The following is a 25,401-nucleotide window of genomic DNA, read 5'->3' as shown; positions in this document are numbered from 1 at the left end:
ACGCATAACTTTTTTAAATATGTTTAATACTTTTTCTTTATATTTTATTAAAAATATTTTATTTAAAATAACTGAAATATTTATAGTGCTTACAGTTATTTTTATCAAGTACTTTATAGACTTATATGTAGAAATATTTTCGAAAATAATGAGTATTATATGTATACTTTGCAGGTTACGGATTATTCATGTAACTTATATAAATATATAGAATATACACATTTTTCACTTCCCCACTCTCTCTCTCTTATATATATATATATATATATGATTTTATCATATTTTTTACCAATAGTATTTGTTTTAAATTTTTAGTACTAATTAGAAAACACTTGCCGCAATAATATATCTATAAGATTTATGCTAGTTTATGAATAATTATAGTTATAATACTGAATCTGGTACTGTCACCACAGAAAGATCCATTTTGTAGATATATAATTCTCATTAATTCGTCAATTCTAGAATAAACTCAGGAATCAAAGAGTAATCAATTAGAAATTAACATCAAGTATGTTAATATAGATCCTTTGAAAGGTGTACGAAGCTGTATATAAAGATTTAATTGAATCAAGAGTGTGGTTTCAGATATCAGAGCAATATAATGCATATACATATATACATATATACATATAAGTAATTGTGTATCAAAGAATATAAAAATCAATTATACAAGGGTCGTTTGAAAAGTTTCGAGCCTAACAAGAAACAAGTATTTTTTCGATCAAAAATTCAGTTTTATTTTTTAACATAATCTCCTTTTAAGTCGATACACTTTTCCCAGCGATGCTCCTATTCTTTTAAGGAGATGCTGGAGATGTGATCAAATTATCACATTACAGTCGTATAAAAATCTTCGCATTAAACGGAATAAAAAATCCTTTTATAGGATTAAAGTAGACGCAATTTATTATAAGTTATTAATCGACGCAAAAAATCGGACTCGTTTCGCTTATACCGCTCTAACAGAGCCTTGGAAATGTATATTCGATTTTTTTCATTTTTACAAAATCACTGACATCGACTGTCAAATAACAACTGAGCGTCCACAATGGCTACAATTTTCATAAATATCTTTCAAAGCATGTACGATTGTAGTATCAGAATGATTTTGACGAGTAATGCCATCTTTATGTTGAGGCTCAAAACTTTTTAAACGACCCTCGTACTCCTTTGAAAAAAGGGTAATTATAATGGATGTTATTGAATTTTTTTTCCAGTTTTCTCGCTATTATTTTTTTAATCTAATTAAAATAAATTTAAATTAGATTTTTTTATATATTTTTTTATTTTTCTGTTTCTGACATATACCTACACATGGTTGTGTTCATTACTAGATTGAATCGATTATTATAAATAATGGAATAAAATTTAAGCAAGAAAATTACAATTTGAAAACAAATTGTAAAATAAGAACAATAAAACAATAAATACGTTTAAAATAAATATCCAATAAAATGCAAAAACTTAAACATTTTTTTCAGGAAAATAAGATCTATAAAAGAAGTTTTCTTCATATACTAGATAAATGTTTAAATTTTTAAAGACTTATTTTTGAATAATAAAAGAGGAAATTACACTAGTGCAAATTTGTAGATTTGCAAACATACATAAAAGAAAATTGTGTTTCTCTTGATGTAAAGAATTGCTTACCTAGAAAAGTAGAAATTCGAAGAAATTGGAAATTCTAGGATCTCGAGTATGTTTTGAGCTTACCTGTATGTTGGAATGCACTGGCTTTGATGTGCAACGCTAAACACGTACCGCGGAATTCATCTCACGAACGAAAGGAGCTTTATAGCGAGACGGCAGATAGAGAAGAAGCGTCGCGTTCCTCTTCTGTGTTCTTACGTAAACAGATCTTTAAGCTGGCCTTGCAGCTCCGACGTTGACGTGCATGCATTTACAGAAACTGGTAAAATGTAAGCTCACAGTGGTTCATACCCAAATATTTACGAAAAACATTTGTTGAAATTTTAAAGAAACATAATAAAAAATTAAAAACTTTAATTAAAATACACGGAACCGACGATTAAATATATAATAGGATGCATTTTTTAGAAACACACGCGATTTTCAAATAAAAGAAAAGAGATTATTTAGAGCTTATCAATGTTGTCATTATAAATTTAAAGAAATGATTTATTTTAAATAATATAATAAGAACATTCTATACAAAATAATATTTTATACTTTATTCAAATATTTTTTTAAGTCTAGTCTGATGTTTCACAAGTTCGAGACTAAAAGTTAAAAATAATACAAGACTGGGGGGTTATGTATGTATATCTACTTAGTAAATTATTTATTATAAACAAGAAAACATGTGTGTTTTATATTAATATTAAAAATATAAGAATAATATTTTTTTATTTATCATCTTAATCATTTTAAATTTAATCTCAGTTTAATTGCAATATATTGTTCAACTCTCCAAATTGGTATTACCAAAAATTTCTTCTGAATAAGTTATATCAACGGAATACATTGTACGTCTCGGAGAAAGAAAACACGAAATTCTCGCAGAAAGCGAGAGGAGCAAAACTAGAAATGAGGAACGGGATCGTGTATTCTACGTCAGGGATTCCAAACGCCGCGCCGGAACGTGCACGACGCAGATATGTGTTTCTCGTTCTGTGAAAGCTACGAAGATAACGATATTGAATCGCAATGCCTCGGACATCGTCGTTCGACCGTCGCGATCCGCTCGAATGCACCCGACTGACCCGCTTCCGGCATCGCCGGGAGAATCCCAAGAAATCCTAACAGACGAAGGACTTCTACGATCGACTCTGACACCTTAGAACGAGAAATCAATTGGAATCATACAGAGTGATTTCTAAGGAAACATTTTTCAATTTTCAATTTACAATATTTTTTATTTATTATATATTTCTCTAACAATTGTTTAAATCGTTAATTTATGCCTGCATTTATGAAATATGCACATTAGATTAGAAGTACGTTGAGTTCGAATATATGAATTTTCATATAAGCTTATAATATATTTTTATATGCTATTATATTCTTTTATAATGAATAATAAACAATTTTTTCTAATTTTGATATAATTTAGTAATTTTCGAGTAGTTTACATTTTAACGATAACACTTTATTTCGTCTACTGCAACTATTACACAACTGCAACGGACAGCTTAAGTTGTGCAACGAGAGTTGCAGCGGCAGGTGCATCGTCTTTCGCCTTTAATAACCAATTCGTGCAGCCGTCAAGCTTTCGAACTTGCCACAAAAGCTCGATTGTTCCGTAGTACGTCGGGAAACGTAAGAACGAATTCGCGAATCTCTCGCGAGACTCCAATCAAAAACTGCATAATATCGTGAACATTAAATTTTTCACCCTGTTCTCTTCGTTCTTTTTTTCCATTTCTTACTCCCATGCTGCTATTTGAAATATTTTTCTAAATATACATCAAGATAAATATTGATGATAATGAGGTAATTTAATACAGATTGGTCTGTATCGTAAATGAAACGTCAAGAAAAATAAAACTTTTTGTCTTCATTCTACAGAATAAAAAATAAAAAAGTTTTAAATATAAATCTTATTTGAGCTCAAAAAGATAACCAATATAACATTTATACACGTATACAAAAGTTGAGCATAACAAGATTAATTTCTCGTGCAGCAAGCAGCTATAGCGAACGCAATAAATGTGTCGAAAGGCCGGACGTCCTGCAAGGCGATTGCAACGGCATGCTGGAGAACGATAGACGGCCGATTGAAATGCAAATGGTAGCGGTCGACGTTATTTCGGCTCTGGTCACGTGTACATGTCGGCGAGTGCGCTTGTTTCAAATTCGATCGCGCCCTTTTCCCTGGGTATCACGACACGCAAACAAGCAGCATCGTTACAAAAATTCTGTATCAAAACCGCAACCGACACGGACATCACCCTCCAGCATCGTCATCACACCTGGCTAAGCTATAATTTCAATTACATCAAAGCAAGTACGTATCACTATTTTATCTATGACAACTTGTAGTACGAAAGTAAAAAGTTAATGAAAAATATTAGAACTTTCATATTTAAAAAAATACATGTAAAAAAGGAAACTTAAAAATATCTATAAAATTTAGCGTGTACTTCGCCAAGATATTATAAGAATTAAATATTTATATGAATTATTTATATAAATTAAAACTACGTTTTCTAGACTAAGAATTTCCATTTAAAACTGCATGATAATAATAACGCATAAATATTTAAATTAAAGAAATTACATGATATTATTTTGTTTTGTATTTTGCATAAAACCTGCTGAAATAAAAGTGAAGTTTACGACATTAATGTAAATCGTAATTTTTTATTTTTAGTATGAAAAAACTAGTGTGAACGAAACAAACAAAATGAAATCTCTAAAAAAATTTTCCTACTTGAAATTAATTTAAAACCAGTGTTTTAATATTTATTATATCCTCAAACTTAATTTGTTTAAAATTTAATTTAAAACGTAAAATCTTATCGTTAGTCTCAATGTATATAAATGTTTCATATTTTTATTGAAAAAAACACAAACGCAGAAATTAGTTTAGAGATACTGCTACATTAGAATTAGAAAAAATTGATGATATGTATTAAGAGAACTCGTTCCATTTTTGTTGCGGTGGACGACATCTGCAAATATCTAGATTTGTTTTGTAACACAAAGCACAGCACCGATATCGTAACCCCCATAACGCGAGGAATTGACAAAGCTATTGCTCAAAAATTTGAACGGTATTGACGAGTACGTGTCAAATCTTCGATCCATTTTATCGGCTTCGATTTTTTTTTGGACATACAATCGACCGAGCACAATGATAATTCACGCTATTTGACGAAGCGTGCAAAGATGAAAAACCGATAAACAGCATAAAACACACTCGGAAATGTCTGTGTTGTTGATCAAATAATCGCTTTTCCAAAATCCTTTTTAATCCGCATTGAACATCACTTTATACAATCGCACTGTATTTAAATTCAGTTTATAAGTTTGCAGATATCTATTATGTATAATTTGAAGTAAAAGATTGATTTTCACTATTATTATTTCTTATATTAATAAATTCTTTATTATAGACAGAAACTTTTCCATTAATTATTATTACTAATTATTATTATTTTCCACTTAATCAATTAAAATTAATTTATCAATGGAAGCATACTAATTTTGTTTTTTTAAATAGTTATGAAAAATTTGAAAATATCTGAATAGATTCGAATCTATTAAGAGACTTGAAATCCAATCTCTCTGTAATGATTTATTTCTACGGTATGTGTATGTTTGAAAAACTATTTTTATAGTTATACTATACGTTCTTAATGTTCTAACACATGAAGTTGCACTAGTTTTAAATGTACTTGAACTAGCAATATCGTAGTCGCGGCAGTAAATACAATCTAAAAGAAATCTTCTTTTCTTTGCGTTTCGATACATAATTTACGACTGCACGATTGGAGTTCTAAAGAAATTCAAAAGAATCGCGCAGCTTCGTGACTGGAAACGACAAAAGTAGGTTTTCACAGAGCTGAGGGGCGGCAAGACGAACAAAAAGTTTCGAGACTTTGTCATTTTTATCGGCAGTCCCAATATCCACGTCTCGTGATTGCCTCGCGAAACTTTTCTGATCTGTCTTCCGGTCGAAGATCTCTTCCATTTCGCTCGCGGGGCTTACCGCACGTAAATCACGCGGTGCGTTCCAGAAGCTTGTGATACAGGATGTGTTAAAAATGGTAGTCTGAGTTTTCACATACTTAGTACAATATTGATAGTCATCAAAATGATTTGCAACGTGAATATAGAAATCAATTGTCTTCGAGATTTATATATAGGCAAAAATATTTTATTTTAAATATCCAAAAATTCTTCTTCACTTCATTTTAATGCGTGAATTTATATGTACAACTACAATTATTACTTTCTTCATTAACTTCTAGTAGATACAATTTAAATTCTAAGAATTTAAACTTTCTATCAAAATAAAATAGTTTATTGTATTAATTCTAAAATTCAAATTTAACAATCAAAAATTATAAAACATTTTAATACAATAAAAAGATATATCAATTCTCAAAAATAAAAATTATGTGATGCAAACATATGGTATGTTGATACAACTTGACTTTTAATTAGCAATTGATGATCAATTAATTTTTATAATTATCTAAAATGATTTCATTATTTGCTTACGTAGTTGTTCAAAATTGCCTTCATACTTTTATTTTATATTACACAGAATCACAAAAAAAATTTTTGAAGAGCAACTCAAACCAAAGTAGACGTTTCTTATAGATTTTAGGTCACGAATTCGTAAGCCGTTTTGCTTCATCACGTCCAGTTTTCTAGTTAATCGAGGAGAATTATATGATCGACGAAAAATCTGTGAAAATTAAAATATTGAGGAAAGAATAAAGTTAAATATGACATTAAATTGTTGTTTCTTACACTTTGTTAAATTGGTCAAAATATATTTAAATCAGTTCTGCGACCGCATTTCAATGTCATATTTAATTTTATTCTTTCCCCAATGTTTTAATTTTCACAGATTTTTCGTCATAATTTTCCTCGATTAACTAAAGCTGGACGTGATGGAGCAAAATGGCTTACGAATTCGGATTCAGTAACCTAAAATCTATAAGAAACACCTACTCTAGTTTGAGTTGCTCTTCAAAAAAATTTTTTTGTGGTCCTGTGTTATTATTACATAATTACATAATAAATTAATTTTAAGAAATAAAGAATATCAGCTCATTCGTTGTTCTAACTTTTTTATTTGGTAACTCAACAGTATACAAATTTGCTGCAAACTTAGGGAAAATAAAGCGGAAGGCTTCCGTCACATCCTACGCCATTTACTCAACGATTTACCATAAATTATTAAAAAAATATGCATTCCACGCGCGAACGAATTTAATAATAAAATCCTCGAGGTTCAACTTAGCTTGTTAATAATAATTATATTAATAACTTGTTAACAGTGTCGCTTACGCGCGCTTATGCGAAATGCGCTCCATCGATCCAAAACGGACGCGATAATTCACTACTAATATCCTCGCCGCCATTTTCCGCGAATTTCCATTCTAAAGATCAGATAGCATCAGATTGCAGGTAATTTTGCCAGATATGTGTGCTATAAAAACATTAATTAGTCCATTTATATAAATTATTTGATACTATTCACAGGTAAAAGAAAATTAAATACAATTAATTGTCAATTTTAATTATACAATCTAATCTAATTCTAGTCTTAAAATCTCGGATAATAATATAGATAGACATAAAGTGTTGTTGATACAATTAGTAATTATTTATTTTAAAGGACATTTTATTAAATATAGTTTACATCAAAATCAAAATCATCGATAAAATATCCTTGAAAATAAATAATTATCTAATAATTGTTAATAGAATCGTGACGATTTCATTAAATTATCTATTAAATAAATCCAAATAATATGGGCAAACTACGAAGCAGTGAAAAATCGTTCCGGTTTGAAGAGAAGCGCAAAAAATACTCGGGAAGTGATAAGTGGATACAATCAATAGTACATGACTTCGTTGATATGTCTACTTAATCTCAATCTTATTATTGTACGTCCACCCTATACAACATTCAACAATCTCGATGGGAAACACTCGTATTTATACAGAAAAAGAAAATCACAGGCTTTTATAACACACGCCAGACATGATAGTAGAATTTATAATATAAAAATCTATTAGTAGTTAAAATATTATTATTATCATCATCATTATTGTTTGAAAGTATGTCTTGTAGCTTTTGATACTACAAAGCAAGGAACGCCTCGTCCTCGCGATGGCTCACCCGTTACAGGTCGCTTTCTCATTATTATTATTATCATTATTATCATTATTATTAGCATTATTATTATCATTATTATTATAAATAGAATAGAATTGTGTCAAGAATAAATATATAAAAAATATTGAGAAGAAATTCAGAAATTTGGTCGTAAAATACTCTACGATTTTAAACCATTGCAAGTTTCTACATACAAAAAAGTATGTATGGTTTATCGATACAAATAATTCATTTAAATAAATAAATGATAATAAGAGCAATAGCCAGTAGTTACTTATGCTGATCTCTAGTCTGGTAAAGTATAAAATACCGATATACTTACGATATGCTATAAAAGTCTGTGAAGAAACCTCCATTCTTACATTCTTTCATAACCTTGTGTCAAGGATAACTTTTTAAATGCCTGATTTCCTCGTTTCAATTTAATAATTCTATGACAAATTATTATTGATTATCGGTAAATCTTAGATTGACATATTAAAATTTTAACAGTCTTCTAAGTTTTCGAAATCATCAAAGTCCTTAAAATTATTGTAAAAAAATTTCAAATGCCAGATATTAAAACCAGATATTCTAAATTTTTAAACTTAAGAGTACATATATATTTAGATCTATTTTTAGATTCGATTCCAGGGATTTGGATTTTTATAGAACTTTTATCCTCGAGAAATGAAATATATAAATTTATGTTCTTAATTTATGTATGTTCTAGGATTCATATTTCATCTTTTACTTAAAAGCGTATTATAAATCGGTGGCTTCTTAGACTTCTAAATTTTATACTGTCCAATATACAAATCCCCGCAAATTACTTAAAAATTTTATTTAAAAAGTTAAAAATAGATTTATTTAAACAAATTATGTGTGAAATTTACAAATGGGTTTCCAGATTCTAAAAAATTGCAATTCTAGATCCTTCGATAAATTATTAGAGCTTTCAATAATTTTTATACTCTAATTTCATCCTTTAAATAAAAGTCCTGGGTCCTTGAAAATTCGCAATTTTTTTATATTATCTCCCTTTCATATTATATGGATTTTTTTAACATTTATATTCTGAGCAATGATATGAATAATTATTTAGATATGCTATTGCTTTTGAGAAACAAAAAAATCAGGCTGTACACATCGATGTTTTTTGCTACCTTAAATTTATTTGCATTAAAGAATACGAATCGTACAAAACAGCTAGAATAGCCGCCCATTGAATGATCAAAGAACCTTCTATTTCACGCGTTTTCCTTTTAAGTTTTACTTAAATTATAAGTAAACGATGCCATAATAATTCAGAACGCGATAATTTTGGCGATTCATATTCTATTTTTGTTCAACAACTGTTCTTAGATGAACATATTAAAAATATATGAATTACACTTAAAACATTTAGTGTCAGATCAAAAAATTATACACTATAAAATCAAAATAATTGATAAAACTTCGTGGAATATTTTTTAAGACGTGTAATAAATCGTTCTTCTATTATAGTTTAACATTAACACTCGATTCCTTCGATTTTGCACAACGTATATTATTTTTCGTTTCTTACAAAAAGTAATCATCTATTTTTAGCAGATTACATTCTTGAAATATTATACTTTTGTGTTTTTGCTCTATTATAAAGTAAAACTATACAAAAATGCAGTATACGATTTAAATTTCGCAAATCTTGATAGGTACTACCAAATTCTTAAAAATTTTTAAATATCGGAATTCTTTTTTAACATCGTTCACTGATGTGAAAGATGGAGGATCCTAAATATAAGTCAACCTCGAGTCTCGCCTCGCCATGGAACCGCCGCCAAGAGGATATTTCCATTTTGTCTAGCTGAGATCGATGGCGATCGCCTCACCATTCTCGAGTACAATTCCGAGAAAGTATTTTGGCCGAGAAACGCGCAGGATATTCCAACTTCCGTGAACTCACTCGAGGCGCTTTGACTGTGAGCAGGAGGGGGAGTGACATAAATATCGTCTTACCGAAACGAAACACGTTATCTCGTGGAAAGTTCTCGCCGGAAGATCAAGGGAGTAAACTCTTTAAGTCTTTTCCAGGTTCCCAACTCCGTGGACTTTAGTACGATCGTACGATGCACGTGAATTTTTCGGAAAGACGAGAACAAAGCTGACCAGAAATCCCCGCACAAAATTTAAGTATGGAAAATGTAATATTCTCTTTCGTTATACGGAGAATCTAGTCGATCGAGAAAAGCTCGTTTTTACACAAAGCCCAATCATAAATTTTTCAAGTGTAATTTTTTTATTACAAAGTATATTTAAAAATCCGACTAATTAAATGTGCTAATCATAATTGAATATCAGCTTCCACTTCGTTATTTCCGCTTTGTAATATACACATCTGCATTTTGACAAAACTTGTTCGGAATAATGAACAAATTTATTATTATTATTATTATTACTCTTGTCTGCTTTGTTTTACTACTTAAGACTTAAGTGAATTTAAAAGAATGTATCTTGCAAGCCTTCGAGGGAAGTGGAAGGTCAAACATCAATGAGCGGCTCATTGTTTGTTAATAATGACTATGTTTCCACCGTGCACAATGCCAAAATCCCATTTTTCATATTACATTGACAGAAATGTGACGTTAAATGTCACACGGATACTATTTAATTTTCAATATTACGATATCCTACAATAAATTCTATCATAAATGTGGTGTTCAACATTCTGCCGTAATATAATACCACATAATCTTAAATATAATTATACGATGTGTAGGTACCTATGTTTACGTCAAATGTATGATATTTGAATGAGAATTAGATTTTGGAACTCTCTAGCTAGCCATGTATAACACTGAATGTACGGTGAAAACGTAGTCTTTATTATAATTAGCTCCTACTTTCGTAACGAGTACGTTACACGCTTCGTCTAAGCGTCTCAATCGTGCATATGATCAGGGTTATCACAATGTTCAAACGACAAAAAAAGAGAAACCCTTAAATTCTATGTGAAATGTTTTGTAAAATGTTTTATTTTGTAAAATACTTGAGAAATAATGTAGATAAAAAATGAGGCGTAATAATAATTAGACTCGATTGAAAATTAATTTAACCAAATAACAGGCAATTTATATGAATGTTAACTAAATAGACAATGTCAATGTATCTAAAGTTTATTATAAAATACCTCGTCAGTACATCATTATATCGTTTATGAATAATATATTAATAAAAAAATTAATACATATAAGACATAAATTAATGTAATTAAAAATGATATTTAAATCTATCTATTAAAATATCATAATTTAATTAAAAGGGGATTTAATTAACTTAATTAAATTAAAAATGTTTACGCAATAATATTAGAGAATTAATCCATACATTATCTCTCATCATAAATATTTGTTTTGTAAACGTTATTAAACAAAAAAATGTTAAATAAAAGCCTGCATTAAAAATTAATTTAATAAAATATTTTCTCTCGCGCGTAGCAGATAGAAATACTTTGCATCAAGATACAATTTCACACTATTGTTTCTCAAAACTCAAATTATATGAATTGTACTTAAAAATAGGAATGTATTATATTAACGAATTCTAGTCATTTAAACATATCGTGCTTATCTGATTTCTATGCTCGTTACAATCTTCGCAATGTAACATCCGACACTGGATTAATAAATACTTATTGATAATCTGTCAGTTCTTTGCGATTAGTCTTACTTAGGGTTAGGTAAATAGTTAATTAAATTAGTTACTTAGGCGCGTTAATCAGCGGCGTCGGTGTTTTTCTTCACCTTTCCGCTTCTCCGTCCTTGTCACATATCGTACTTTCTTCGATATATCGTCTGGTGGATGGCTTCGTATCGATTATCGTCGAAAATAAAAAAAGACGAAAAGGATTGTTACCCAGTTTTTAACGACCGTCTCGAGTCGATTTATCGCAATCGAGCTTCTCGATAAAGATCTTTAAACGTGGACTGTCTAAATTATAAATGTACAGTCTTCTTTTCACCTTGCTTACATCTTTTTGACGAAATACTGGAATCTTTGGACCGAGTCCGAAAATTCTACGATGTGTATAATTTGCATATTTTTGCATTTTTATTAATAAAGCTAGGCCGTTTTTTTAATTTTTAAAATCGTACATGTTATAAATTTTGATTTCAACGTCAGAAATATTGAAATCTTGACATATTATACATTAAAACAAACAATAAAATTTGTAAATAATGAAATCGATTCTTAAGAATCCTAAATCTTCCAAACTCTTTTGGAATTTTTAAACTGTCTAAATCTTAGATTTTAAGGTTTCAGATTGGTAAATACTGAAATATTTTAAACTTTAAGTATCTAATATATTTGGTATTTTTTATTTTCAGATTTTGAAGAATGAAATTATCATTGTATTAAAATTTCGCGGATTTCAATAATTTTCCAGTCGGAGAATCCTCGGATCATTATCCTGTCCAAATCATTACTCTATTCTCACTCATTCCTAAACTGTTATACTATTACTGTTTCACTTCGAATCTCTCTTTTTTCCACATTTCAAAGCTTCGCAACTAGAATAGGATGCTGCACGCGATGCGAAACTTTTGACAAAGATTACAGTCCTCACATTTCTTATCCATCAGGATGTTTTTGACTCATCAAGTCTCGGTTCTGTTATTTGTTACTTCGAATTCTCGAAGAAAAAAATTAATTTTCTCTTTTTCACTGTGATTATTTTCGAGTTCAATGAAGAAAGACGCTGGTAACAGACCTCGTAGTGTGAGGGGGCAAGTCGGGGGCCTCTGTGAGGGCCCCCTCGTGTCCCTATGCACTCAAACCGAGCCGATGAATCTTCGCCGAAAGGAAGTTGTGCAGGACGAACACGATTGGTTTTGGACAACTCTCCAAATCTAACTCCTACAATAATAATTAACCGATACTTTTTACTTACTGATGAAAGCTGACAGAATAAGTAATTAAGTTTCTTACTGTTTAAGAAAATATCTGATTTTTAATTAATTAATTTTATGTGTCTATGAATTCAAAAGAATAAGGAAACAGTTTTCAGGACCTAAGAACAACTAGCCATTTTTCATCATTAATGAAAAAAACGATGGTGCACGTAGAAGTCCTAGTCTTAGAGTAACTACATTGAATGATGTAAGTTGAAATGAAGAAATTTACGATTATAGCAAACTTTCCCTCGTTCCATAAACTTGCTCTTAAATTTACGACGCTTGAATCTATTCCCCGGGATATTAAATTTTCTAGTCTTTTTGATTTTTGAAATCCATATGTCTATCAAATACTCACAATTTCGCCATCTTCACCTCCAAAATCGAGCCACAGAAGACGAGCGCCGTCGTCCGCGGACATTTTCAATTTGTCGAAGGATCTTCTCCAGAGTGGCGTGGGTGGTGATCCAGGACTTACGCCGTTCCCGGCAGTACCCCGCGTTCCTGCGGAGTAAAGCGCGAAACCTTCTTCGTGGTTGACAACCAACTGACAGGCCTTACCTTGCCATGTGCAACCTATAACATACAAAATATCACAAAATTAAAATAACAGTAGAGAGAAAAATATAAATCTATTCACAATCTATTATTTTATATCATTTTTATATTTATGTTAATATTAATACCATATAGATATTATTAGATACAAATTCTTTTAATATATAAATCAATTTTGTGTATTATTGCTTATGTGCTGTTTTAATGTTTTACCAATTGTTCTTATTATATTTATATAATATAAATAACGCAAATTATAATTATAGTTGAACAATTTAAACTTATAAATAATATTCGTATAACATAAGCAAGACAATTTTTAAAAACAAATTAATCTTTTAATAAATTGACAGTTTATTTCCTCTAAATAAAAATTTGATCAGATAATTGTAAAGCGTAATTACATAAATACCATAATTTTATAAGCCTAGTTAAATAAAAATCAATAAAGGCTATATTTTTTATTTATTTTTAATAATCATAATCGTAATTGTATAATTCAATTAATGTTCAAGTAAATTTCTTGTGACATACTATTTTTTATGAGGCAGCCTGTATATATTTTTCCATTGCGCGTTTCTGCCGCATCGGGGGAGGGGGGAATATCCACGGTTCTTTATCATCGATGAGTTCGACGCGAGACGCGAACAAAAAGACGCGTATGAAATGGGCGAGGCATTCATCTCGATTTATTATTGCCGTTCGTCGTCGCTGAAAAGAAATTAAAATTCATCGAACCGAACGCGGAAAATGACGAGAGTGTAGATGTCGACTATCATCCGCTGCTATATAACTTACACAGAAAGAACTCGAGTTCACAATTTTCTCAAATATTTCATGGTATACACATTTCTACCTCATCTACATAACTTTTAATATCCATTTATCAATCTTATTATAATCAATTTTCTAATTTTACGAAAATAAATTGTTAGGCATTATTTTAAATATCTAAAAATTCAAATCCAGTCTTTTTAAAAATTATAGTTAATACATGAGATTACTCACGAACAGTGTATTCTCGTAAGGAATGAGCAGCCGTGTGGCATCCTTGAACGATCGCCCGCGCCCAAGCCGCCAGATCTCTTCGTGTTTCAGCTCGTAAATGATGCGTGACTACCCCGTCCATCGTGCCAACCCGGACCGCGAACGTCGCCCCGTGTTGAGTCGAACCGCTACTGCTGCTCGCTGCTTCATTCTGTCGCGTTGGAGAGGAAACCAGTCTGAAATCATTCCATTCGAGTCCCCTTTAAATTCCCAGATTTTTATTTAGAAAGTCTTTAACCCGGTTATAATCATCTTAGCGGCGAGAAAATGTGAATTGTTCTAAAATGGATATTGTTTTCTTTCTTTTTTGATAACTATGTTTTATGAACCTTTAAATAATGCAATTCCATCGAAAATCCGCCGCAATAAAAAGCGTTATATTAATTAAAATCTTTATTTTTTTAAGATAAACTTCTAAAAATCCTTTTTTTTAGATATCATATAATAATAAACTACTTAACGTATTTATTCCGTTTAATATTTGTTTAATATTGTTTCTACTTATTTTTTTCAGGAAATTCTGAGTAAATCCATAATGTTCTCAAATGTCAATAATCGGAAAACAATCGATATTAAACAATATATTGTAAATAATAGTGATTTTAATTGAGGTGTAAAAATAGTTTATAAAAGTCATCCCAGGTAATTGTTTACGTAAAAAAATGAGATGACTATGGATTAAAGACGTACATTTAAAGGCGTATCAATCTTTAATATCAATATTGAATATATGGATTCTATGTTCTCACTCCACATGTACATTTACGTTAAATGCGGTTCTTACATTAGATCGATATAGCGGACTTCTAGAATGAAGATTGAAGATTCCGCGGAGGTACGAAAATCACGTGACATCGCTCTTGGGGTGTCGGATAAAAAGCGCCGACCTTTATCGAAACGATCGAAGCGCCTTGTAGCGAGTCATGGTATGGATTCATTCCCGTCGTCCCTTCATCCCTCTCCCAACGGGTAGGTAAATTACCTCGTCATCCGGCTCGCCTCGCTCGTAAAATCGTCGCGGCTTTATTGCATGTGGGACGAAGCTGCAGTGTTCACCTGACACGGGTTCGGCCACGTATGCACCCCTTCCCCAACCCTCCTCGAATCCATTCCCTCCCACCAATCTGCCCGCTGACGAATGGTCCTGACGTTCGCGAGCCCGCGCGCTAGATTTATAGATTTTTCCGAGGGACACTGGCGAGCTCAAAAAAAAAAGAAAAACAAGGAGTGATAGAAAGAACACCCTACGCAATAGAGGACAGAACGGATGCAAAAAAATAGCACACTTGGACTAGAAAAAATGCCCGCCCCTGGCATTATTCAACATGCCTAACGGTCGCTCCGGGCCTTTTTCGCTCCGATGCTAATGGTTGCCTACTGCATGTCGAGATGTAGTTGAATTTCCGTAGCAAAGAACATCTAAGTTGCTAAAATTACACAGTTCAAAACAATTAAAAATATATAGGAAAGAGTAAAAGAAAAAGTAATTTAATTTATCAGCATTTATATATATATATATATGCAGTAAAATCTTGTTTCTAAAAGCGGGAGCAGAGGATCTTGCATAACGCATATAACACATAATGCATAAGAAAATGGACCAATTAAATATTAAATTTTTTTCCTTTCCATGAAATAAAAGACTGATTTATTGATTCTCTTGTCCTTGATGCATTATACGTTATGCAAATCTCAATGCTCTGCCTTTAAGCTTGAAATAGATACTGTTTAGGGGAGAGTGGAGAATTGTGCGAACACAGGATAAACGCGAACCCAAAAAGTATTATTGCAATATAATATATAGATTAGTGATAACGATCATCATTTCTCGTATCCAGTGGTAGTTCAATATAGGCTTAGTGCCATTCCATAACACGTGACAGTTGAATGTACATCCCTTAAGTGTTTTCCCTAATTGTTGCCCTAAATACCAGACATCTAAATTAAGTAGTATTTAAGAAAGTAATCCTTTAAATATTTAATTATTTTTAGATGTATATCTATATTAATCTTCTTTCTCTATCGCTTCCTATTATCTTTAAATTTCAAATCTATTCCTCAATCTATTGGAAATAATTGTATCTCTTCGTAGTATCTGGTCTAAATACGTATACTTTAACGTTGCTAGATCCTTGATTATGGTTGAAGTTCGAAATAATTTGTGTTCTCTCGGAGCAATGGATATTCATTGACCATTATCGCGAGCGCTTTCGGAGGACAGTGAAAAAATAAAGCAATAGCAAAAAGCGCGACTGGAGAAAATTCCGATAAGCGGGAGGAAGTTGGAGAGACAGCCGCAAACGGTAAATAAAAGCGTTAAACGAGAATGGATGTTCGTCGGCGGCCGTAATCCGACGAAAAAGCCCGCAGGAAGAAAAGAAAGTTTCCCTCGGGATAGCCGAATCACTTCCGGTTTGTCTCGCAGTAAAACTTCCTTAAGTCGGCCATTTCGCGTTCTCGCGTCGGGCCCGATACAGGCCCCGTCGACCGGAAATAGAACTTTCCGACATGTTTCGCTCCTTTCACGCGTCTTTTAGATTCTTCGTTTCTTTGCCCATCGAGTGGAAACTTGAAGAAAACGATGTCTGAATGTTTGGTGACGGAAGAAGAAAATGATTAATAGCGCGACAACATGAAACTCAAGCAAAAATTCTTTTCCGCGCAAAGGAATTTTCTGTTTTTTACAAAACCAACTTGATGATCGTTATTTATTAAAAATTTCAATTAATTCTAACACACATTCTATAATAAGCCAGATTGGTCAATTTTTAGCTTCTGACTTCTGATTTATTACTAATGGCTTATTGTAGAATGGCCATAATTTTGAGCCAAGATCTATAACGTTAATAACAATTAAAACAATTAAAGAGAGTTTTTAATAGACTTTATATAGTTGATTATATTAAACAAAAAACTAAAAAAAATCAGATAATCGAGTATTGAACAAGAAAAAAATTTTAGTAAATAGTTCAATATTGACATAGTATAACGCCACAAGTAAATCTCTATTGTGAATAATTTAATATTATATATACATTTACTATATATTGCTTCATTATTGACTAAACATGTTACGCAGTTTATTGGTGATATAAATAACACTCATATTAATCAAATATTTAAATTATAAATAATTTACAATAACTTATTTCTCTCTGATAATATTAAGTATAAAATAATTTCTAATATTTTTTTAGAGTATTATTTTATCTTAATATAAATGATGCAAATTTCTCTGTCTTAGCAATAGGAAAGTCTTCTTATTATATATTTGTTCAAACAAAATGATACTCAAAATGATCTATACATACTATATATACTATATACTTAACAGATATATGATAAAAACAGAGGCGCGGGTTCGTAAACTGCCACGAACGATCGATGCACATTCCCTCTAGTCTTTTTCACTTAAAATTTAAACGAGGCTTAGCTGGATCACCGATCATTCAAACAGCGTGACTGCCTGACACCACATTTAAGCCGCTCGAAAACGCTAGGCTCATCGTTAAAAATGAAGCTGACATTAATTCACAACAACGATGCGCGGGAAAGTTTAACGCGATATAAAATAATGCAACGAGACATTTTCAGCGTTACGTAATACATAACTTTCGCTCTGGGTGCTTTAATTTTCTATATATTTGCAAAGTGTTTTCTGTGTAAACCATTTTCTGTGTATTTGAAATCTTTGTACATATTAAACAGTAATAGTTTTTACATATATGTGTATATTATAATAAATTTTACACCATTTTAAATGTACAGTGGAAGATTGATGTAACATTTTGCATATTTTTTCACAAATGTAGAGATAAATTTTCCTTAGAATAATTCTTGATATTTTAACGTTTCCAATGTTATTTTGATAACTACATGCATAAAATAAGGAATATATACATAAAATAGACTATTTATACAAAATTCATTAAAGAAATTAATTGAACAATATCATATGCTATATTCTGTTTACAAACTCTCTCTCTCTCTCTCTCTCTCTCTCTCTCTCTCTCTCTCTCTCTCTTAATTACGCTCTATTTCTTAAAAATTCAATCAAAGTCAAACTTCAATAGAATATGCCTCTAAAGCTTAACACGTAACACTGTATAAAAAATATATTAAAAGAGACAGAAAAAAGAATTATTCTTTTTTAACTTAAAAAATCCGAAAGAAAAAAAAGAAAAACGTTGAAAAAAGTAAGTTTATATTGAAAAGTAAGTTTATACTTTAAAACGTTTGCTCTTCTCTTATATTTTTCTTAGAGATCAATATACATAAACTTAAATTTATCTATTTAAATTCTAATTTGGAGCTGAATATAAAGATTTGATAAATTAATTAATGATAATAAAAATCTTATATTATTCCTTTACAGTTCGTTATATATAAAAATTTTATAATTGTTTATAAACTTTATGATTATTTATAACTATTTCATTAAAATTAATATGAGTAATTGAAACTGAATAATTATTAACATACAAATGTTTTACAATCAGTATTAACATTGAAATTAACGCTTAATAATAAGAATATTCAAATTTGATATTATGTAAATTAGAAAATTGATTATTTCAGTATTTATCACTTAAATCAAAACCAAACGATTTTTGCAATAATTTTTGCAACGGATATATAAAAATGTCGCTCAACTCAAAAATAACAGCGTTCGTTGACGAGAAATAGCGTGGGATATTATATCGCGGAAAATCTGCGATAAAATCCGATTAAGACGCGAGATCTCGTGACGAATATCGACTTTCGGCACGATCCTATTAGCTCAGTCGCAGCAACTATATTTGCCGATCACCAACGTCAAAATTCATTGCGAATTATCAATAATTCGATTTGTGTCAGCAGTATCGACGTTTACATAACATCCTTCATATTTATCTCTATTGTGGATTATATACGCAATTTATCCTTGCGTGATAAATCCAAATAAATTGACAAAATGATGTAGGTTTCAAAGATAAATAATGACAACAATAAAATAATGCCAATAATAAACTATTTGGGATATTTTCTTACTATTTTGCTTATATTTTTAGATAGAATAATATTATTTTAGTATGTAAACGTTCAAAAAAATTAATCCTTATAGACGTTTTGCTGTCATATCCATTTGAAACACATATTATATATGCTGATAATATATTTTCAGCTGAAATAGAGATCGATATAAGAAGCTATCTTACATGTCTCGAGTCAGGCCGAAGGGTCAATCGAGGAATAAGGACGAAGATATGAAGGGACGATGGTTGTACGATAGAGGACGATGCGCCGCGGGCAAAATCCTGAACTCGTTCCGAATATCGTACCTCGATTGCACGCGCGATCGGAAACTGTCGACGACACCTTCGATAATTAATGTCTACCCCGGAGGATTTAATTGATCCAGTTCACCGTTCGATTATCGGGACCCCATCTTTCATATCCCGTCCTACCTCTTCTTCCCTGCAACCTCCCCTACCCCTTTTTCGACTGCTCTTATCTGGCCCTTATCCGCCTAGTCGACTCTATCTCTATGGTCTTTAATTTACTATGGCAGACAATTATGAATCTTATTAAGCTGACGAGAAAAGCACGATAAAGACATATATTACATTTAAAAATATGGACAGTCTAAAGAGGTGCAGGATAAAAAGAAACTTGAGATGTAATAATTCACGAAATATAATAGTAATATACTCAAAAGTTAATTATACTATTATAGTTTACAAAATTTTGTGTAAGAGCATATGAAGATTGTATCTAGGATAATTGTCGACGCTAAGTCCGAATATGCAATCAAAATATTTTCATCACGTCCAGTTTTAAAGATATAAGAAAAGATATTTTTCTAATATACACTAAAGTTTTATTGAAATTAGAAAACGAATCAGAAGTGTTGAGCGTTATTTAAAGGACAGAAATTAAACGCTCAACACTTCTGATTCGTTTTCTAATTTCAATAAAACTTTAGTGTATATTAGATTTTTGATCATTTAGATTTTGAATGGTTTCACATACATATTAGAGTCCACATATTAGTAATCGCCTAGCCTTACCTATTCGTCCTAATACTCTTAATAACGTTTCTCAATTATCATTAGATTCTGATGAAAATGTCTTTTTGCTCATCACTTATCGCACTCAAATTATTTGGAAAGAAATGATATATTTAAAAATTGACATGCTACTTGCATTTAACAAATGACATTATATCTTAAAATTGTGGCATGGTATATCTTAAAAATTCGACCTAATAGAATTTTTCTGGCAGCAGATTCAAACTTAGCGCCTCAAAATATGTTAAAGATAGCTATTTCCTTTTCCTGTACTAAAAATTATTCAAAATTTGTAAACCAGTGTCATTATATAAATTACACGCATCCATATACATGTAATTCAGTATAAAAAAAACTATATAAACTGAATGAATATAATAATTATAATGTAGAGTAGCGGGTAGGCACTTCTCTACGATCCTGGTAGAAGATAGGCCTATTTCAAGAATCTAGCGAACTCTGCCAACGCGAGCTTTCTCACTGCCCTCAAACGAGAATATGATGTCCTAATCCTTGAATTCCTACCCACTATTCCTACACTCTTCCTCCTATAATCCATTTTCCAACTTGCCTAACCAACGAGAAAAATTAAGGCAGTCATCCCTCCAAGTAATTATAATGTACAATTACAAAAATCAAACTTAATTTAAGAAATAATAATAGCAATAATTTTTATAATTACATAATTTTTAGAGATTATTTTTAAATAGTTTTTTATTTTGTATATAAATTATACTCAAAATTTTACTCAAATGTTTAATCGAAATTATACAATAATAGTAAAATAAACGAAATAGAAGTAAATAATAAATGATAAATGCTTAAATAAATTAAAAGTCAATTCTGCTAGTGGATTTTCTTTGCAGTGAGAATTTTGTGACGCGGAAGATTCGATGAGTTACGAACGCTAGAAAATATTTCTCCCTGCGGAATGTCCGTCGCTTTTTTTTAACGTTCATTTTCCCTGCTCTTTGAACCGGCTTTTCTTCCGGCTGCCGTAGAAAGGCGACCGTTTGTCACCGGACATCGTGAAGAGGAGAAACTGGGGGGAATGTTGGGGAAAAAACAGAATTTGTGTGTCAGCGAGAAAGAGAGAGAGAGAAGCAGAAAGATAGAAAATGGATATGGAAAATACAGAGAAATTAGATTATATTAAGTTTAAGATTTTGATTGAAAAAGTTATTAAAAATTTTTCTTAACATACTTGTGATAGTTGTGATGTTAGGAACAATATTTTCAATTTTTGATAAAGATATGTATACAGGGTGTTAGTTAAGTATGTTGCCATACTCAACAGAGCGATTCTTTGGTTTATTTCAAGTAAAAAAGTTCATATAAACATGTATCCTAAACGGCTTAGTTTCTGAAATAAAAAAATTTAAACGTGTAGTAATAATCTGTTTATTTGAAAAAAGTACAGCTTGAACAAATCAAAAACTAGGCAAAAACAGAAAAACAAAAACAGGCTCAAATTCTTCTGATGAAATAAAACAATTAGATGAATTGTTGAAAATGTCCACCTTGCGATTTTGATGGACTGAAACAATTTGGCCCGAAGACGTATATATTATACAAGCTAACTGACCCACAGCAACATCAGAACTGAAGTCTATTTTTGATTTTGTGACTTCGACTTTGACTTTGTCACTTTGTTTACGGTTGTGCGAATGGTAACTCACGTGAAGCAAGGCATATTTATGCAGGAAGATATCTCCAACGCAATTTACCGTTTCGTCAAACATTTGTGAACATTCACCTGTATTTCGAAAACTAAGTCGTTTAGGATACATGTTTATATGGACTTTTTTACTTGAAATAAACCAAAGAATCGCTCTATTGAATATGGACTCTATTGAACATACTTAACTAACACCCTGTATATACAGGGTGTTTCCAAATTAAATCGCAAAACTTCGGGAGCGTGTAGAGGAGTAAAAAACTAAGAAAAAAAGTCCTATAGACATATGCTCGTTTTTGCTCCGTTTCAGAGAAATCGAAAAAAAATGTTTATATTTCTTGCCATATCTAGCACCGACATATTTGATTACATTTTCCACTTTCTGTTATGAATTTGTCAGTCGCTCTTTGAAAGCCTTTAATAGTAGATGAATTTTGTCTTTTGCAATATGCCGCGTACGTATTCTAATAGTGAATATGCTGATATGGTTTTTGTATACGGTTTCTGCAACGGTAATGCTTTAAAGGCCTGGCTGCTACAAGAGCCGTGTTTGACAGATGCAATGCTTGTATTGCTGCAAGAGGTGCACATTTCGAACAAAATCTTCATTAAAAAGTTTATAAATAAAATAATTAAAATAATAAATTAAATATATTTTTTTCTTTTTTCGTGATTTCCTGCGAAACAAAGCAAAAAGGAGCATATGTCTATAGGACTTTTTTTCTTAGTTTTTTACTCCTCTACACGCTCCCGAAGTTTTGCCATTTAATTTGGAAACACCCTGTATATTGTAGCCTCGACATTTTTATATTAGAATTTTCGTCTCAACATTACCTCAAGAATGAGGAAATGCGGTAGTTGTAAAACACTCTGTATACAGGGTGTCCGTAAAATCGAGGTCAATATTTTGGGAAGTAATTCCAAAAAGCAGGAAAAAAAGCTGTATAAATATAGATCCGGAAATAAGTCGTTTCCGAGTTATAATCACTTTTATGTTAAAAAAAATTGTTATTTATTTTTCATAATTACAATCGTAATTTATTTCATTGTGTTTTAACAAAAATAACTACATTTCGGACTATTTTTAGGCGTTAACCAGGATGCACCACGTGGAAGCATAATCCGCTTGGCATCCTTCTTTTTTATTTCTTAATTTTTAAATTTTTCTTACTTTTTTAGAGGGACGCCAAGCGAACTATACGTCTACGTGCATTCTGGTTAACGCCACATTAGTCCGAGATGTAGCTATTTATGTTAAAACATTATGAAATAAATTACGATTGTGATCATGAAAAATAAATTACAATTTTTTTAAATATAAAAATTATAACTCGGAAACAACTTATTTCCGGACCTATGTTTATATAGCATTTTTTCCTTTTTTGGATCCCGAATCACTTTCCGAAGTATTGACCTCGATTTTTCGGACACCCTGTATATGTATACCCAGATAGCACACGACGTTAATAGAACGTATATGAACGTTCTAAGAATATTTATACATTCTTAAAATGTTCTATGAACGTCTTTAGAAGTTTGGTGCTGTATGGGTATATGTATATACACAGAGTGTCCCGAATTTAAATGTCTAAACTTCGGGAGTGTGTAGAGGATCGATAAACTAAGAAAAAAGATCCTGTAGAGATATGCTCGTTTTTGCTTCGTTTTGGAGAAAATCGCAAAAAAAGATAAAACGTAGTTGTTTCGTTCCTGCACTGCCTCTAAAGTATTATCGTCGCTGAAATTGTGCACGAAAACAATAATAATAATTCCGTTTTCAGGTGAAAACTTTTTTTATTTGTTTACATTTCTGCTTTTCTTCGTCAGTTACTCGTCAGAAGCTATAGAGTGAATTACTTCTGTCACAATATGCCGCGTACATATTCTAACGTTGAATATGCTGACATGGTTTTCGTGTATGGTTTCTCCAGGGTTGGCAAATAACGCGTTACTTGTAACGTCGTTACCGTTACAAGTTATTTTTTTCAGTAACGATTGAGTAACGACGTTACATTTTCTTCTGAGTAACGTTCATGACGCAGTTACATTTTTGGGGTAATGGTAACGATTTCACTAGTTACTTTTATCGTTACTCTATCTCTATTTACAAAAAAGTTTTAATTGTAACTAGAGCGTATATACACTTATCAGTTTTTGAGTTTTATTTTTCTACTAAAAAATAGAATTCTGACATTCAGTGCACTTTAAAGCCGCTGTACAATCGACGTAAAGATGTATGATTAATAAAAATATAGAAACGAGCTAAACCGCGAAATCCTCGAAACATTTTATTATGCAATTTGATAAAATATATTTTAGGCACTTCATCAATTGAGATATCTCATTTTTACATTTAGAGTTGTGTACAACGGCTTCAATGTGCATTGAGTGTGCACAATAAAAATACTATAATATTCTATTAGTGTCAAGAAAAGAAAGTTACGAAAAAGTAACGACTCGTTACGTTTTGAAAAACGGTAACGGTAACGAGTTACTTTTGCAAATCAATAACGAGTAACGATAACGAGTTACTTTTTAGGAAAAAGAACGGTAACGGTAACGAGTTATTTTTAACGTTGCCAATCCTGGGTTTCTCCGACGGTAATGCTACGGAGGCGGTGCGAGAGTATGTACGCCGATTTCAAAACAGAAGAGTGCGGAATCGGCGAGTCATTACAATGACTTTTAATTAATGTTGCGAGAGACCGGCTCATTTTCAATTCATCAAGATCAGTTAAGAGCAAATATGCAAGTAGAAAATCGTGTCCTGTATCACTTTGATAACAATCCTAAGACCAGCGTCTAGAGAGCGTCAGCTGCATTACAATTGCCACGGCAAAGAATCTACTAAACTTTAAGAAATGATAACCGCCATCCATACCATATTCAAAAAGTGTAGAATTTATTTACCACAGGATTATTTCAAGAGATTGAATTTTAGCAATTGGTTTCTTGAGCAATTTAACAATGTGATAATTCATTTCCATCAAGAATAATTTGAATGGACGAAGCTACATCTACAAGAAGAGGAATTATTAATCAAAGAAATTATCATGTACGGGCTCATGAAAATCCCAGGACTGTTAAGGAAAGTAGGTCTCAGCATGAATTTAATTAATGTCTGGCTCGGAATTTGGAACGACTCTCTAGTAGGACCATTTTTTTTACCCAACAGATTAAATGCAGCCAGATATACCGAGTTTATAGAGACTGATTTCTTTGATTATTTAGAAGACATCCACCTGCAGTAACTGATTGAAATGTGGTTTCAACTCGATGGATGTCCAGCTCATTATGGCAAAACTACTCGAGCTTGGCTAGACAGACATT

The 25,401-nt window shown here is 31.3% G+C and overlaps 2 protein-coding genes across 2 annotated transcripts in view; one reads left to right on the top strand and one right to left on the bottom strand.

The window, feature by feature from the left end:
- Positions 1-10,771, top strand: part of dachs (unconventional myosin-IXb-like dachs) — a 32,724-nt gene extending 21,953 nt beyond the window's left edge. Inside the window, 3 exon segments of the mRNA XM_018455708.1 lie at positions 3,655-3,781; positions 9,568-9,624; positions 9,626-10,771. Coding sequence (XP_018311210.1) covers positions 3,655-3,781; positions 9,568-9,624; positions 9,626-9,763 — 322 coding nt within the window. The 3' untranslated portion in view covers positions 9,764-10,771.
- A 1,504-nt stretch (positions 10,772-12,275) lies between these two features.
- The window catches only part of LOC108727552 (beta-2-syntrophin), a 50,099-nt gene continuing 36,973 nt past the window's right edge, over positions 12,276-25,401 (bottom strand). The window contains exons 4-6 of the mRNA XM_018455707.1: positions 14,305-14,519; positions 13,097-13,314; positions 12,276-12,700 (exon numbers count right to left, since the gene is read on the bottom strand). Coding sequence (XP_018311209.1) covers positions 12,608-12,700; positions 13,097-13,314; positions 14,305-14,519 — 526 coding nt within the window. The 3' untranslated portion in view covers positions 12,276-12,607. The remainder of the gene's footprint in view (positions 12,701-13,096; positions 13,315-14,304; positions 14,520-25,401) is intronic.

This window comes from Mycetomoellerius zeteki, unplaced genomic scaffold (genome assembly GCF_001594055.1).
Source record: "Mycetomoellerius zeteki isolate Tzet28-1 unplaced genomic scaffold, Tzet1.0 scaffold506, whole genome shotgun sequence".
In the NCBI taxonomy this organism is placed as follows: Eukaryota; Metazoa; Arthropoda; class Insecta; order Hymenoptera; family Formicidae; genus Mycetomoellerius; species Mycetomoellerius zeteki.
Note: the sequence above shows the minus strand (reverse complement) of the source record. Positions and strands in the feature narration are given on the sequence as shown.